The following is a 17,818-nucleotide window of genomic DNA, read 5'->3' on the forward strand; positions in this document are numbered from 1 at the left end:
TCCTGGGATGGAGCCCCTGGGATCATGGGCTCGGGCTCCTGACTCAGCGAGGAGTCGGCTTCTCCCGCTTCCTCTGCCCCTCCTCCCGCTTCCTCTGCCCCTCCTCCCGCTTCTGCACTCTCTCTCTTTCTAATAAATAAATAAAATCTAAAAAAAAAAAATTGCCCAAACTGGCAATCAAAAAAAAAAAAAAAAACAAAAAAAAACAAACCAAAAACCAAAAAACAAGTGATGACCTGAAGACCCCCCCCCTTAGAGAAACATAAGTAATGTGTTCTTTGAACAGCCTTGCCAAGGAAAAAAAAAGAAGTTCTTTACTTTTCTTTTTCTTTCTTTCTTTCTTTTTTTTTTTTTAAACTGGTCATTTTCTCAGCCATTGATCGGCTTTTACAGAAAAATCCGAATTGGCGGTAAATGTCGTGCTTTCCAAGTAGGAGTAAATAGGTTAAGGTGGTTCTGAGGGCTCGTCCTACAAGCATCCGGAGGTGCTTAATCGAAAGGCAAAAGACAACAGAGGGCCCAGGGGCGGGGGGGATGGCAGAGAGAAAGGGCTAGGAGGGGCCCTTCCTCCCCAGGGGTCTTGTCTCACGGGCTGGTTTTGTTCCCAGCAGCCTCCGGCCCTAGGGGCCGGCCTGTAGTTCTGCGTGCGCCCTACAGAGGGCAGCATTTATAACTCGATCCCCCCGCACGCCTGGGTTGCATCTCTGGGAAGAACGTGTCCTGGCTGAGCCTCACAGTCCCTCTAGCAAATGCTTCCCAAGGCCCTGGCTTGGATAACTTTCAGAGGCTTTCTGGGCTTGGGATGGAAGATAGCAGCTAATTTATTCATTTTAATTAACGCCAGCCCAGGAAATTCTTTAAAGAACAAAGAGGTCATTCTTAATCCTCCCGAGACAGAAGGTCACCGTCGGATCTCATGCACTCGGCTTTCTGTAATACCTCATTTTCCTCCTCGTGCTCCAGGATGGCCTGCAGGAACGCCCTCCGCTCGTGGCTCGAGGACTTCTGATCGAACATGCCCGCCTGGATCACCTTCTGATCCACGTTCAGCTTGTACTTGGCGGCGGCGAGAATCTTTTCCTCCACGCTGTTCACGGTGCACAGCCTCAGCACCCGGACCTCGTTCTGCTGACCGATGCGGTGAGCTCGGTCCTGTGCTTGCAGATCCTGTGCAGGACAAGGGCAGGCCGTGAAAGGCACCCGTGCCCATGGGCGGAGCCTGCCCCCGACGGGAAGGGCTTTTTCACCACCTGCACCATCAGACTCTGCTTTCATTGCTCCTTCCTCCCTAACGGAGGGAAGCTGGGCTCCGCACAGCTTCATCCACCATCAGCCTTAGTCCCCAGCTAAACAAACAAACAAAACTCAATACATTTGATATCAGAATTAGACTCTGGTGTTACCTACAAGTGACCTTAAATTGCAAGAAATCATGGACACTGGTTTCAAATGTTCAAGAAGATTTTAAAAACAGTCATGAATTACACACACACATACGCACGCACGCACGCACGCACGCACTGCACGTACAGGGGTTGCTTAGGGGACAGATCTCCTGGCATCTAAACCCACCAGAGACGCAATCTTCAGTTTGGGGAATGAAAAGGATTGCTAGTGTAATACTAAATGGGTCACATTTTGGGGGGCAGAAATCTGGCTGTGTGTATCAAAGGTGTGAAAACTGGTTATGGTCCCTGACTCCCGAAATTGTACTTCCAGCAACTTATCCTATGGGAATAATCATGGATATGTACCAAGATTTACAAGGGTATACCTCTCGCTGTTAAGTATTATTTACAATTTTTGAAAAGCAGAATTAAATAAAAAATCAACAATAACAGATTGGTTAAAATAATTAGTCTTTGTAATGTTAAGTACCATACAAAATCAACTAGAAATTTAATGACACAGAGCTATGATAAGTAAAAACTACAAGTTACATATGAGTAGGTACCTGAGGACCCAGGCCAAGAAAAGGCAGGAGGGGACATGCCATTGATACTGACATTTCCAAGTAATGAGAGAAGAGTTACTGTTAAATTCTCCTCCTTTTATGTTCAAATGGTTTAACTTTTTTTTTCTGCTTTAAACATATATTATTCTTAGAAGAAGAAAAAGGTTGTAATGAAATCTTTCAATAAAAACCTTCCCAGGACGCCTGGGTGGCTCGGTTGGTTGGGCAGCTGCCTTCGGCTCAGGTCATGATCCCAGCGTCCTGGGATCGAGTCCCACATCGGGCTCCTTGCTTGGCGGGGAGCCTGCTTCTCCCTCTGCCTCTGCCTGCCATTCTGTCTGCCTGTGCTCGCTCTCTCTCCCTCTCTCTCTGACAAATAAATAAAATCTTAAAAAAAAAAAAAAAAAAAAAAAAAACCTTCCCTAAACTTGAGGCCAAGTTACCTGATTTTAATGCTACACAATAAAACCTTCTCAGTCCGTCACTGTTACTCCTTCTGGCCCAGGCGATGGTCTCTGCGCCCATGCTAAGGAGTGATTTCCATGTGTTCCCCATTAGACCTGTTGACATTTTCAGGCCAGAAGTCTGTCCCTTGTATCCCACATCCCGATTTTACACAGAGCTGATACTCCACAGCTCTAAGCTCATTCCTGGTCGTGCATGTGGCAGAGGTGACAACGGGTCAAAGTCCACCCAGGAGACACCCTGTCTTTGCTGCAGGGACCTCTATGATTAAAAGACTAATGAGGCGGGGCACCTGGGTGGCTCAGTGGGTTAAAGCCTCTGCCTTCGGCTCGGGTTATGATCTCAGGGTCCTGGGATCGAACCCTGCATCAGGCTCTCTGTTCAGCAGGGAGCCTGCTTCCTCCTGTCTCTGCCTGCCTCTCTGCCTGCTTGTGATCTCTGTCTGTCAAATAAATAAATAAAATCTTAAAAAAAAAAGGCTAATGAGGCAAAAATTGTTCCTCAGAAGATGTCTGAATAATGTCAAATATCAGACAACTGACCCATGAACGCAGCTAGCACCCATCCAGATCAGATGTTTTTCCAAAGAGGAGAAAGTGAGGTGGGTAAGTAAAATCCAAAGTTGGGGGGGAGGAGGCAGAGCCCTACACATCATTTATAAGACCTTGGTTCAATCATCTCTCTCAACGCACGCTCACCAGCACGGTGAGGCAGTGACCAAGATGGCCAGTTGTGTACTGTCAACCTTTGGATTATCTTTTGGAACAGGGGTCAGGGAACTGTTTCTGTAATGGGCCCAAGAGTTAAGTTTCTATGAATAGTAAATATTCTAGGTTGTCTGGGCCCAGAGCAAACACTCAGCACCTGTTCTCACCAAAAAGCTGATCATCCTCTTCTTTTTTCCCCATTTTACATTTTTCTACTTAAAAATGGGGGAAAACCATTCTCAGCTCACAGGTCTTACAAAAGCCCCTGGGTCTCAGTTTGCTGACCTCTACCATAGAAGATGCTGATAAATCACAAAAATATTGAGATCCAGGTGACAGAAGACTATGACAGGCAAGGAAGCAGAGGGCCGGGGACATCTACAAAGGGGGTCTTAAGTTCGTGAGCCCCTGCCAGTGGCCGCAATGAGGGGGCTCTGTCGGGTTTTGTTTTGTGGGGCTGGCAGTGGTGTGTTGTGTCTATAAAGCCATTTATCTATTTGGAAAGCAGCAAAAATTAGTGTTTCTAGGCTGAAGCAGTTTACGGAATGTAAGCCTGTGCGTCTCTAAGTCAAAATGGGGAGGGGTTGTACGTGGTGCTGTTACTGGATGGATTCTTCAAGACTTCTGAGGTCTTAGGGATCAGACACTTCATCACGCTAAGCAGGTGTGACTGTGCCTGAAGACAAGGACCTAGTCTGAGAAGAGGGCCTCCCAGCTAACAGTCTGAACAACTCAACCCCAGCTCCATGGGCCAATAGTAAGGGCACCAACCCACGGTTCCAATCCACAGTTTGGAAATGAGAGCCTCGGTAATCCCGCAGGATTTTACTGCTAATGCCACATGTGTGTTCTAACTTCGATTCCAACAGGAGCCCCCAGCCAGTGACTTGTATGCCTCTCTCATCTTCAGTCTGTCAACTTCTGTCAAACAGAACCATGATTTGGTCAATATGCCTTAATTTTGACTCAATGTGCCAAAGAATTACCACAAATGCTTCCCCCCCCAATGCAAGCTGAAACCAACATGGCAAAAAGAGCTCCACAACTTTCACCTTGGGGACCATGCAACCTTCCTGCAGGGGTACAGGGTAGAAAGAGCCCAAAGCCAGGATTCACACCCAGACAGACACGGACAAGTTGCTACTGACTGGTTTCCTCACGTGGAAGGTACTTTGAGAACTAGGTACAAAATTTGAGAACTGCCTTGTAACATCTAGTGGAGTTTGCTGCTTAATGAAAATTAGTTCCTTACCTTGTATATGGAAAATCAGTATCACTCAAAGATCTATGACTTCTGAAAATGAAAAAAAAAAAAAAAAAAAAGTTCTGCCCAAACTTATGGCCACATTTAAGTGACGACGTGAAAAATATGTTCAGCCCAGTTCCCCAAATCAGGTAGCAGTGAAATCTACCTACGGCAGATAAAAGTATTTGGAGAAATATATGGTCCATGGGCCGGGAACCTGTAGTAAATTAGACCAGAGGAAGTCTGAGGTCCTGTGTGTTTTGTTGCCTAAGTTTTAGTTCAAATACAGGGAAAGATGAATGAATTGTTCTGGAGTTCCCCCTTTAGTTAAGGGTTGTAAGCTGGGGTGTGTGCATGCGTGTGTGTGTGTGTGTGTGTGTGTTTGTGAGAGAGAGAGAGATGGGGGAGAAAGGCGGGGGGAGTCAAAGAGACAGAGAGAGAAGGAGAAACAGAAGGGGGAAGAGGGAAGACAGAGGAAGAGACAGAGGGAGAGAGAGGGGTGGAGGGAGAGGAAACAGAGATAGGCACAGACGGCCCAGCATCCTTTCCCTGGTAGATCAGCATGTCTAGAGGCAGTGAATGCCCCGGCACTTGGAATCTACTCTGCCAACGCAGGTGGTCAGCCGAGAAGCCACAGATGTATTTACCTCCAAAGACAAAATCCATCGAACCCTCCAATCACCTAGAGACAAGCTAGTATTTTTTTTTTTCCCTTCAGGAAAGATCTAGGCAGCAGATGTAGGGTGATATAAACCACCCTGAACTCCCTGGGGAGAAGAATCACATACTCCTCCCCTGGATGCCCAGCCGAGCCTCAGTGCCCGTGGGCCTACAGCCACTCTCGAAATGTGGGACGGATGCTGAGTTCCCAACAGTGGACAGGAAAACTGCAGGTCTGCCACGGGAATAAGAATTCTACCTGTGCCCAGGGAACGCAACGTGGGCTATAACAATATATAAAAAATATAAAAATATTTCCCAAAGACTTGGAACTAATATACTCTGCGCTGGTGGCTCCCGCACCCTTTCCAAGGTCCGGACGTTTGCAGAGAAACGTTCTTTGCTGCGCTCATGTAGAACGGCTGGGGGGCACTGCAGGGGTTCAGTGACCGTGGCCTCCCCAAGGCTCAGAATCACGGCTCTGAAATCAGTTCCCTCAGCTAGGAGAGAAATGACGCAGAATCTCTGGGGAGCTTTTTCAATGTCTCCACAAGTCTGGGAAGCGCCTGCAAAATGGGGCGTGGGGTGGCAGGGAATGGGAAGCAGGCGTGCGTGCATTTTTAAAAAGCTCTCTCATGGTTCTGTGCATCCCATGACCATTCCCTGCTCCAAATGACCCCGTGAGCCTTTTCGTCCTAGTCTGCGCTGTGACCCAGTGAGACAACCGCTCGGCGTGTTTGCAGGTGGAGGAAACTGAGGCGCAGGCCGCAGCCCAGGTGAAACTGACATACACCTCCCATTCCTACGGGAGAGCTGCGGTTTTCCCCTCTACTGTTTTGAATTCGTATGTGCTCCAAAATGAATCAAACCCCGACGAACATCATTCTACCCGATTCCTCATGAGCAGGTGCACTACCGCCACAGGTCACGGAGGCAACCCCAGGAGAGCCACAAGAGACCCATTCTCTGGGACGTTTTCAACCATCAAAGCAGCCTCTAAAAAGGAGGAAATTGACACATATATTGACCTGGCTCAAAGAACTCGGTAGTAGATGCTCCATGGGACAGTCTTTGATGGCGATTTTAAACAAAACACACAGACTAAAAGAAAAACTACGAATTGTATACAAATATACTAATTGTTTGACCCTCAGCAACTTATGGCTTCTGGAAACTCCTTTCCTTACCCGGAAAGGTGCATTTAATGACATCAGCAACCTTACAGTATTGGGAAAACGGACTGAACCAATGCCCATAAAGAGACTGGCACAGAGTTGGGTCTAATAAATGTGAGTTGTTGCTGCTTTTGCTTCAGAGCTGTAGTGATTTATCCTGTACCCAAACATCCATCCCAGGAGATGGGCTGAAAATGGAGCAGAAACAGAGTTTCTGGACCCCACACTGGAGCTTTTCAAAGGCACATCGAAGGCATGTGGACGACGTCTCACTACCTACCCCCCGAGGGAGGCAAGCGAACAGCCGTCCTGATGTGCACGGCCGTCTCCCCTCTGGAGCGATGGCTCCTTTAGAAATCCGTTCTTCCCCACACATGCGAACGATGACACCGCTAGTCTTTCAGCCCCTGTAGTTCCAGAAGGGACACGGGGGCACCGGCGTCAGAGACAGACAGACCTGGTGAGGATTCCAGTCGCTGTCGAAGATGACCACGGTATCGGCTGCTTGCAGGTTCAAGCCCAGGCCGCCCGCTCGGGTACTCAGCAGGAAGATGAAATACTGGGACCCGGGCTCGTTGAATTTCTTCAGCAACGCAGCGCGGTCCTCAGACTTGGTGGTGCCTGGGGGTAGAAGAAAAGTAAATTTGCCAGTGAACTCCCACCCGAAAATGGCACCGAGCTGGAGAGATCGGCCGGCCTCCTGGAGAAACAGATGCCTGCTGGCATTAGTGAGGTAATCCCCTGAGGTTTTGTTTTGTTTTTTTTTAACTTTTTTTTTTATTTTTTGAAAGGAACTTCGGACATTTTGCAATTAAGAGAGAAAGAGAGAGAGACTTTTCTCAAATCAAGAAGGAACACTGTCTACTACCCATTGTTTCAAAATGCTGGGTTTAAATACTGAGGACTGGGTATCTTTGTAACTCCACAAATTCCAGAACATTCTCACATTAACCTAAAACTTAACGAAAACATTTTCTAGATTTCTGTGCTTTAAAACACCAAATAATTTTTAAAAGCCTACCTACCAACACACACACACACACACACGTGCCTATGATGACACGCACACACACACACACACACCCCTACGAACATTATTGTACTGGTTTAAGGCAATTTGACCAACAGGCATTTAGAGGGAGAACTTGTTGATGCCAAGAGGGTGGGAAAAAAAGGGAAACCAATTTCCACTGCGTTTTACTGTTTGGATTGCTCCTGAGAGTGATCTGGCTGGGAAAAAAACACAAAACCTAAAAGGAATATTTTTATCCCAATTAGCAAAACCTGAAGCCACAATAACCCCATGCATACCAGTACACGTACATGGAAGCTCTTCAGGTTGCTTCGCACCGGCACATTCTGCTCTGCTGAGTTCACAGGGTGCAGACCTGCGATCCAGCCCTGCGGTGGCATATAACCCAGGGGACCTGAAAGGACTCCACAATGGGGGGCGGGGTGGGAGGGTAAGTGGAGAGCGCCAGACCCCAGAGCAGGGCAATCAGGTGCAGGGCCTGATGTCCCCATACCCGCCTCTCAAATTAGCCACTCAGCCACCTGTGTTGTAATGTCTTCTGGGGTGGCGGGGGGTGGGGGGGAGCACTGCTGCAGAGTTTTGAGGAAAGCTTTAGGCTGTTGGGAAGCAGATATGCATGTCTCAGGCTAGTTCCCAAACATCTGCTCTACAAATATTATTTCTACATGGTGTTCTTGTTTTAAAGATAAAAACACAAGAGCAATTTATTTCAGAGGATCAAAACATTTAGGTGAGGCCAGTTTAGGAAATCATGTTACCCTGAGGGTCAAATACCCAAACACGGGAGGGGGAAGGGTGGGGGGGGGAGGGAGAGGGAGAGCTCTTCTTCCTGTGAATAAAAATGGTAAGTACCCTCCTGAGGAGGAGGGGAAAGAAAAAAACTAGCCCAATTCCCCATATATAGCAAATGGGGATTAGGACCAAGGAGCTTTGGGGGTTCTCCTCATTAAACAAAGCAGCGTTCTGGAGAGCTCATTTTGCTTTCTAAATGAGATTTCCAGTTGACCCACCTGGTCAAATCCTGCGGGGAGAAACAGCAGAGTTTAGACTATTTTGGCGGCAGGGGGGTGGGGGGGAGGGCACGAAATGTGCTGAGTGAGGTCTCTACTCTGTGGGGCTCTTTTTTTTTTTTTTTTTTCTCTCTTCATTTCAGAGTTGGCTTTCTGAGACCACAGTGACCTGTTTGTTCGCGATCCTAATGGCAGATGAGCTCTGTGGTGTCGTGAAGCCGGCTTGCTGCTGTTGTCTTTCCAGGTGCAATCATTAAAACAAAGTGACTCACGTGCAGTCACCGCTCACATGATTTACCTCCGCCTTAAGCCAGAGGGAAAGTCACAGAAACAACGGCAACGGCAAAAATGTTTCCAAAGGGAAGGGAAGGAGTTTCTAGAGATAAGGACGTCCATTTCGGGACAGGGTACAGTGAGGTTACAAGTTTGGTTTTAAATCCACTGAAAACCAATCGGCTACCGGCCACATGCATTAAGCTATAAACTAAAGGGGCTCAGGGATATGCCTCCTGGGGATGAAAATAACCCTAAGGTCAAAATAAAGCACTGGAAAACAAAAGAAACACCAAAAGGACTTGGTCAAAGGAGTTTTTGGGTCCTCCTCCACCAGATAACTCAAGCAGAGAACAACCGTGTGTCTGGTATGGATTCATGCTAAGTAGCTGGGAACGTGATGAAAAATCTATGATTAAATTACTCTTCATGCAAAAAACGAAGACCTTTCTAATGACGAGGTTCAGAATTTGCTGGGTTACCATTCCCAACAGTCACAGGTTCCCCAAGTCAAGATCTTTGCTCATCGTCAGCCATCTTGGGGAGAGCGCCTCAGGGCCACTCAAAGTGCTGTCGGTTTACCCCCAGAGCAAATAAATGCTCCTTGCACGTGGCACATGACCTCACACACTCAGTAGGAGCGTCAGTCTCACGTTCTGTTAGACTTCTGAGGTAGAACGTAACCAAGAACACAACTAATAGCAAGTGTGATTGTGCTGAAAGTTGCAGAATGTGCCAGAAGGAACACACTGCCAGGCTTTCATGATTACTAATTTTAACTTAGTTTCAGCTGCTTTGGGGAAATTTCGTCTTCTGGGATGTAGCTGCACCACTTGGTCTCACTCAAAAATCTTTTCCAGGGAAAACAAAGACTATAACGGGACGGTGTGGCCAAATCTGTTCACGCAACCATAATCTTTGCAGGGGGGAAAAATCCGTTTAGCTGTCATTGAGTGATTTCCGCCCTCCCCCCCCCCCGAGGTAAAAAATCTGAGACCTCAAATTCAGCAATGGGAATCTGAAGTCATTTTAGCAAACGGGGAAGAGGCAGGTGGTTGGAGGCTGGGGCACCTGTGAGTGTGGAGACTGATCGTTTGCCCATCGATTCTCTCTAGCACCTCCACAAAGGGCTGCTACTTCTTGTGGCAGAGCCTGTACTGTGTTCTCAACTCCACCGGTAACCTTTTTTTACGAAGCTTGTCTACCTGTTGTCTCCTCCAGCCTCGTGGTGAGGGCCCTGATGACAGGAACACAGCGGTTCCATTCAGCTCGTACCTCGTTTCAATTCATCATTTTTAAAAATTCTGAGTAAGCTCGAAATCATTCTTGAAATGCTGCCACCAGGACAGCAGCCTGCATTCCTGGAGAGGGGACATAGCTCCCTGGTCTGCTGAAACGGATTCTGAACTAAGCTGGCATCCGAGAGACCGAGGTTAGAACCTGGCTTCGCCACTTGCGTCATGCGTTAAGTTTGCGCGCGTCTCTAACTTACGCGTGTCTCTAAGCCTTTGTTTTCCCATCTGTGAAATGGGGATCCTATTCATACCTTGGTAAAAGGGGGCAAAAGTAGCTTGTTTGCTGAGAACATTAAATCAGTAACGCATATGAAGCGCCCTGCTCGGTAGCCCACATGCAGCAGGCATCCCATCAACGTTACCTTTTATGACAACTATTATTAGTAAACAATGGAGACGGCTCTGCCAGCAACAGCAACCTGTGAAGGACACGCTCTCAAGCTGGCAGGAAAACACGACAGAGATTTGTTTCAAGGAAAGCACTTCTTGTCAGCTTCCCAGACTCGAATACTCCAAGGCTGCAATCCTCCAAGAGGGGAGAGGCTACATGAAAAGCCACACAGTGAAACAGCAGCGAAGCGGGACGCCAGCATGCCCCTCACCTGGGCAGCTGGGAAGGCGGGCGTGCCCTTGGGAGGGGTGCTGACCTTGCCCCTCCCGGAGAAGGGATGGGAGAATCAGGTCAAAGGACAAAGGACAAGACGCAGTGCGAGAGATTTGCCAAAAGAGACAGACTGCGGATGGCAGAACTGTGTCACGAAATCAAGAAGGAACATTAACTCAGCCATGAGTCTCTCTGCAGTAACTTTGGAGGGGAGAGGTAAAAAGGTTTTTCAAAATCAAGTCTGTCTGAGGTATAATTAGTTCAAAATTTAATAATACCCTAGGAGGTAGCCATACCCCCACGCCATAAAGAGAATTCACTTAAAATATAAAAAAAATAAAAATAAATATGAAAAATACATAAATATAAATACATATAAATATAATATATAATTAAGTAATATATTTATATATAATACAATATATAAATATACAAATTAAATAATATATAGTTAAATATATAAATAAAATATATAAATATAAATATTAAAAATAAAAATAAAAGAGAAGGGCAAGTCTGAGGTTGGTGTGTGTCCAGTTCTATCTAATTAGTGGCAACCAGCAGGACAGAATGTTGGACTGAACGTAAAACAAAACCTTTTATTTATTTATTTATTTTTGGTTTTGTTTTTAGTTTTCATTTTTTTTTTTTTTTAAAGGAGGCTCCACGCCCAGTGCAAAGCCAAACAAAGGGCTCAAACTCACGGCCCTGAGATCAAGACCCGAGCTTAGATCAGAAGTCAGAGGCTTCACCGACTGAGCCACCCGGGCGCCCAATACAAAACCTTTTAAAGGAACATAAACTTCTAATTTCCCATGTAGCCATAACTTGAAGACTGCATCAGACAAAAAGAGACAGTAGTAACAGCGTTACTATTCTGTGTGCAAGGGACTCCATAGGGTCCTGGCTGTAAATCTGCTCTTATTCCCACGCACTGCTCTTTGAAAGTGTTATCCCCTTGCCACAACATGGGGAATTTGGTATCTTTCAGTCTCAAAAATATTAGGGCTGGTATCCAAATCATACAGTACTTTTGGAAATAAGTATCTTTAAATACATGTTTCCTTCCACTCATATCTTTTTTTTACAATCTTACTCACTTGAGAGAGAGAGGGAGAGCAGGGGAACAGCAGAGGGAGAGGGAGAAGCCGGCTCCCCGCTGAGCAGGGAGCCCGATGTGGGGCTCGATCCTGGGACTTCGAGATCATGACCTGAGCCAAAGGCAGATGCTGAGCCAACTGAGCGGCCCCTCCTTCATATTTTCTTACTGATTTTCCAAAAAGTGAAATACCAGAGGCAAATCAAGCAACTACTTCACATAGTTTCATAAAATCCAGGACACAATGGGGCCCCATCTCTTAATGCAGCATGGAGGTATGTTCTACTTAGGAGAAGAAAGAAGCTTTAGCGATAATTCAGTATCATCCTAAATGAATAATTACAGTGTTACCAAAGAGAGGAGAAACAGCCTTCATCCCTTTAAAATAAGCCTCAACAAAAAAAGCTCAGGGCTCATCAGAACATTTGGGAGGGTGCGTAGCTAACCCACCATCCCAAAAGCAGAGAGGGCTTTTAAATTTTAACTTAGTTTCATTAAGTTTAATCGTGGCACTTATCAGTGCCTCCAAGTCCACTTGCGCTGGCTTGTCCGGGGTTGGGGGGAAGGGGGAGGCAAACAGCTGTACCAGTGATTTTGGCTTATTTTAAGCTGGAGGATATAAAAAACGCTATCTGGCAAAGCTGCCCCTCACCCTGCTAGTTAACTCTCCAACAACTTCCCTCCTCCTGCTGGCTGGGGCTGGACCTAAGTGCCCCCCACCGCCCCATGGCTTGGCTTCCAAGCCTGATCCCTTTGGGACTCACCATCAAGGCGAAGGTACAGGAAGTTCCGAAAAGCAAAGTAATCCTCCATGATGGTCATGAGGGACGTCATCTGGCAGAAAAGCAGCACGCGGTGATTAGTTGCTCTCAGTTTTGGCAGAATACGATCAAGCAGCTCAAACTTTCCTGAGGCCCGATACAGCTCGGCCCTGAACCCAAAAAGGCAAAACCAGAAGACGGTGTTACTGCTGTCTTCTCCAAGGATCCAGGATAGCCTGAATGAATGTGTGGATATCCACCCCAGAGTGATGGGGGCAGGGCATGGAAGAAGGAAACACTTCTCTACAAAACCCACAAAGAGTACATTCCAGATGCTACATATGGGGACAGATTCTGCAAAGAGAAGGAAATCCTTTCATGTTCCTAATACTTTCACTCTCTGTCTCTCTCTCCCCCTCTCTTCATTCTCTCTCTCTCTTTCTCTCTTATGCACACACATAGTCGTGAATCTGTTAAATTTCCTTAAATTGCTACTTGGTAAGCTCATAAAGTTACTAATTTAGGGCACTGAAGATGTGTCCAAATATTTCTTGAGCATCTACTACAACCTGCTGGGCACAATTCCAGGCACGTGTATAGGGATGAGAAAACAGAACCCCTGCCTTCCAAACGGCTAATTGCAAATTGTGATGAGCACTAAAGAGAAAAATAACAAGTTGCCATGAGACGACACATAGCAACACAGGACATCTTTAAAATCAGAGCAGGGTTTGGCAAATTTAGGGCCTGGCCCGCTGCCTGTTTTCGTAAATAGAGTTTGACTGGCGCGTAGCCAGGCTCACTCATTTCTGTTTTGTGTATGTGGTGGCTTTCATGCCACACAATGGCAAAGCTGGGGCACAGACCTTTTGACCCACAAAGGCAAAAATATTTGAGATCTGGCCCTTTAGGGAAAAAAAATTTCCCAGCCCTTGATGCAGGTGACCTTGATGAAGAGAGAACAATTGAACAAAACCCTCAAACAATGAACAAGACAGCGGGCTAAAGAATGGGGGCTTGGAAGAGGAGGAGATTCCAGGAAGTGGGGAGAGTATGTGCAAAGGCCCCGTAGCGTAAAAGAGGCTGGGGAGTCTGAGGAACTGAACATAAGCAACAGGGGAATTCTGGAGATGGGGGCAGAGAGGCAGTGGGTGTGTGGGATGGGGGGAGACAGATGCCAGAGAACTCTTCAAGCCACACTGAGTGTGTTAGCTTTAAGTGCAACAGAAAGCCACTGAAGGGTCTGAAACAGGGCAGTGGTGCGATCTGCCACCTCCATATGTCACCATGTACACTGTACAAATGGACTGGGGAGGGGACATGAGGTCTGGGTTATGCAGAAATTCAAATCACAAAGGGGATGGTGGGGGTGGTACCTGCTGTCAGAGTGTCAAGGAGCTAAAGCAGGGCCTTTTCTCCTTCATAATAAACTCCTCTCCTTTGTCAACAGGGATGTGATAAATTATTAAAACTTAATTGTCGGGTGGCTATGGCTGGGAAAACTCATCAGCGCACTCACTTGACAACACCACAACGGGTCGTGAGCAACTGCTAGTAGCATGTGCTGTCTCTAAGGGACACATTCTCACGTGCATGTCTTCCCTACCTCTGTCCCCTGCTCCGGGGCTGTAGTGCTACTATGCAACCCTGGCCGATCTCACAGCACCAGGCGTGACCACGAGACCCAGAAGAGAGGGAAGCAAACAGGAGCAGGACAGCCTCGTGGCTCTGGTTCTAGATGGGTCCCAGGTCCTAGTTCTTAGCCCAGTGACACTGTCTGCCCTTGGAATCCAAGTGTGGCCCCCACATTCTAATAAACAATGTCCCAGGTACAAAACAGAGCCTTTCTGCGAATGCAAACATCTTTTCCATTGTTGTTGTAAGGATGGCCACTGCTCACAAAAAAACCCATTTCCTATATGGACCATACTTTGATGAACGTAAAATCACACGTAGGTAGGGTGGGTAAGACCTTTCCCCTCAACCACGCCCATGTTAAGTGTCAACTTGAAATTCAATACGATCCATGGACTTTTGGCCCAAGCTACACTACTGGTCGTGAGTAAAACTCTTTGAAGTTTCCACCTCATTTTTAGGACACGAGGTTATTATTAATTCTATTAAATGAGATCCATGTTCTTTGAATAGTGACTTGATCAAAGCATGCAGAAATTAATGCCAGTGAAGTAAGAGAGGGCTAATACCACTTCGGTTAACAACTCCGATGCTGAGGGGAGCGGTGGGCGCAGAAGGCTGGCAGTGTGTGATAGGAAACACTGGGGTGTGAAAAGTTTTGGTATGACCAACAGTTTTTTGGAAGAAAGATAAATTTTAACATTTACCCATTGATGACCCCATTGGAATAGCCCAGGTGTTCAGCAAAGGATTCCTTTAAAAGAGAGAGGAGAAAAAAAAAAATGATTAAAAAAAAAAACCCACCCAGATATGTAAAATTATTAATTTAATAATTATTCTTTTGGTGAGGTCATCCCATTTATTTCTAGAGAATAGTTAAATAAAATAATAAGTAAGTATGAAAATGCTCCTTAGACGATGAACCAGAAACTCAAGGTCTTTGTAGGCAGACTTTGAATGCAGACATAAACATGTCCTGGAGGTCCCATGAGTCTCCAGAATCTCATAGAGACGTCACGGTCAGTTCACACATCGAACAGTGATTAAGCATCTACTGACCCAGGGCTGAGCCAGGCGGGGGAGGGGGGATCCAGAAAGAACTGAACTATCTGTCCCCTGGGAGTTTAGAGTCTAGACTAGAGAGGGGGCCTAACAGAAGCAAATGAGGATTCAGACGTTCACGGAAATACACTGCAAAAATATTTAACAGGACAAGTCACGGTGACTGTATACTATATTCTAACTCTGAGTTTCGAGAAATCCTGACATCCCTCCGTACTATGCTTTTCTCTGTTACACATACGGCCCTCAGTGGACACCGGCTGCTCCCTCAGGTGTCCGGGCTCCCGTCTTCAAAACACAGGACTTGAAATTTAAAATGAGAATTTCAGAATTTCAAATTGAACTTAAATTCCTGAATCATGTAATTCCTTCCTCACTGATCCTGTAGAAGAAATAAAGGACTGTTCTCCGAGGGGTGTTTCCAGGCTTACCGGAGGGAACTGGTGACCATCTGTGGGGAAGGGAAGCATGTCACGCCTTCACACTAACCGCCCGCCGTCTCCCTCCTCTGCTTCCTTTCCTTCCCTCAGCAGCAAAGCTTCTCCTCCCAAGGGACCAGCTCTCTTTCCCTTTGAGCTTTCCTCTCATGTCTGCTCACTGCCCATCATTTACGGTGGGCTCTGAAAGTCAACACCGATGGACAATGGCCAGAAACCCCACTCTGACTCCAAGAGCCATGCCCTCCCTCTTCACCTGTAGCCATGCCTTGCTACATTTTTGGGATCCATCCTTATCGCCTAAGCAGGACTATAAAAACCCGAGAGTGGTACGTGTCCGTGAACGGTGTAAGTTTAGGGATTAGCATCATTTTTTTGTTGTTGTTTGTTTTTTTAAAGATTTTACTCATTTATTTGACAGAGAAAGAGAGGGAAAGAGAACACAAACAGGGGAGCCACAAGGAGGGGCAGAGCGAGAAGCAGGCTCCCCACCGAGCAGGGAGCCAGACGTGGGGCTCGATCCCAGGACCCCGAGATCATGACTTGGGTAGAAGGCAGACGATTAACTGAGCCCCCAAGGCGTCCCAGGGATCGGCACCCTTTTAAAAAAATGTCTTCATTTCCCTGGTTTGAAGGTCCCCAGGGAAACAGTGAGCCCAGCAGGGAAAGGGGGCTTCTGGGCCGATTTCCTATGAACAGAGGTGACGTGCAAAGCATACAAAGACAGAGGCAAAATGCACACACTAGCCCTGAGCCAGAGCTGGGCCATGTGTGCCAAAGACTCTGGGTCTCATTGGTAGGAATATGCTTCCGAAAGTTTTTATGTTCAAAACAAATTGCAAATCAGTCCGTCTCTCTACTGACGGCTATTCAGAATGGAAATATTCAAGGAATGGAGGGCAGGTTACTTAGGCTCGGCTCCCTGGGTTCTCCAGACAGAAGCCCGAGGATGGAAGGCTTCATCCCCCTTCTGACATGGTCTAGCACGTTTCAAAGGCTAATTTTTGCTTGACAACCAAAATGAAGTAAGACTGACACTTAATTTTCATAACTTTAAAGTCCTCAAACCCTTCTATGAATCGGAATAAGTATCTCAAAATTGTTTTCGGGAAAAAAGGGGATGGGACGGTGGGTGACAGGTTCACCTGCCATGACACTGGTCATTTTCATCATTTGACTTTTTTTTTTTTTGCTCCCACCAGCCACAGACCAATATAGAGCTCTACTAATTCATCGATACCTTCTACCTGTTTAATATAGGTTATGAATTTTTAAGATGCTTCCTCTTTTATATATTGTTGTTAAAGTTTCGCCTCTGCCAGTCCCATAAGCTGTCAGCACGTGATGATAGGACAAGTGCATGGAAGTTTGGAGATGTGAAGAGATTTTCACCAGGTCATGGTTACAAAGTGGCCCAGGGACAAAGCCTCCTTGTTGTACGTGGGATTCTCTTCACCTGAGTGTTTCAACAGCTGTGACTTTCCCGTGGGATTTTATTTTTGTCGCTGGTACTGCTGCTGTTGTCAACGGACTTGGGTCTAGAGCTTGTCCACCTATAGACACCCTGCCCTCTGGATGAGGAGGCAACAGCTAGCTCAGGCTGGGACGGGTCCCCAGAGCAGGGAGCGGGGGTGTCATAAAATACTCATCTGACAAGCGTGATGGCCCAAAATAAGGGAGGGGAAAAAAACTGTCGAAGTCAAGAATATTTCAAAGGCAGGTGTGTTTCAACTTAATTTTTATACTGTAATTATTAAAATTCTGATTTCCCAGAACCTTCTTTTATATCCCTCTTATTGAACCGGGGCAGGTGCCGGAGGGCTCGCTCGCACGCCGTGGTCAGGAGGCCCCACCACGACCCCGTGCCTTGGCCGCTACGCGGGACAGTGGGGCCTCCGGTGTGGCTCCTCTTCCCTCCTGCTCGGGTCTACGGCTCCCACGGGGCTGAAGGTTCTGTCCATTTAGGAAAGTTATTTACATGCCGTGAACAGGCCAGAAAATGTGCTTGCCCCTAAAAATAGCTTTGTGAGAACCCGAGTGTCAGGATGAAAGCCAGGATGTCGGGATGGAAGCCAGAAAGGAGAAAGGCAGATCTACGGAGCCGAACCAAAGGCAGCGTCTGTTACAAAGAAAATACTTCGAGGGCATCTTCCTCTCTAGTGGGTACAAACACGTCATCTTAGTATTTTTCATAACCTCCTTCCTTCCATTTCACAGCTCCTACCATAACAAGGCCATTCACAGCATGTCCCCAGCCCACGGGACAAGCCCAAGCTTGCAGTGTCTTCTCGAGGCTTCGAACTGTTAGTTCTAAAATTCCAGACACTACAGCGCTCGGTGCCAGAGAGGACGGGGAACCAGAACGTTCATGTGTGTTGATTCTCCTTGTTAAGCTATCAGAA

General features: G+C 46.8%; 1 protein-coding gene across 8 annotated transcripts in view; it reads right to left on the bottom strand.

The window, feature by feature from the left end:
- Nucleotides 1-17,818, bottom strand: part of SMARCA2 (SWI/SNF related, matrix associated, actin dependent regulator of chromatin, subfamily a, member 2) — a 181,196-nt gene that overhangs the window by 83,496 nt on the left and 79,882 nt on the right. For all 8 annotated transcript variants that reach the window (XM_047701031.1, XM_047701024.1, XM_047701029.1 and 5 more), the window contains exons 22-25: nucleotides 14,625-14,671; nucleotides 12,286-12,452; nucleotides 6,665-6,828; nucleotides 940-1,167 (exon numbers count right to left, since the gene is read on the bottom strand). In XM_047701031.1, coding sequence (XP_047556987.1) covers nucleotides 940-1,167; nucleotides 6,665-6,828; nucleotides 12,286-12,452; nucleotides 14,625-14,671 — 606 coding nt within the window. The remainder of the gene's footprint in view (nucleotides 1-939; nucleotides 1,168-6,664; nucleotides 6,829-12,285; nucleotides 12,453-14,624; nucleotides 14,672-17,818) is intronic.

Source organism: Lutra lutra, chromosome 13, assembly GCF_902655055.1.
Source record: "Lutra lutra chromosome 13, mLutLut1.2, whole genome shotgun sequence".
Taxonomy (NCBI): domain Eukaryota; kingdom Metazoa; phylum Chordata; class Mammalia; order Carnivora; family Mustelidae; genus Lutra; species Lutra lutra.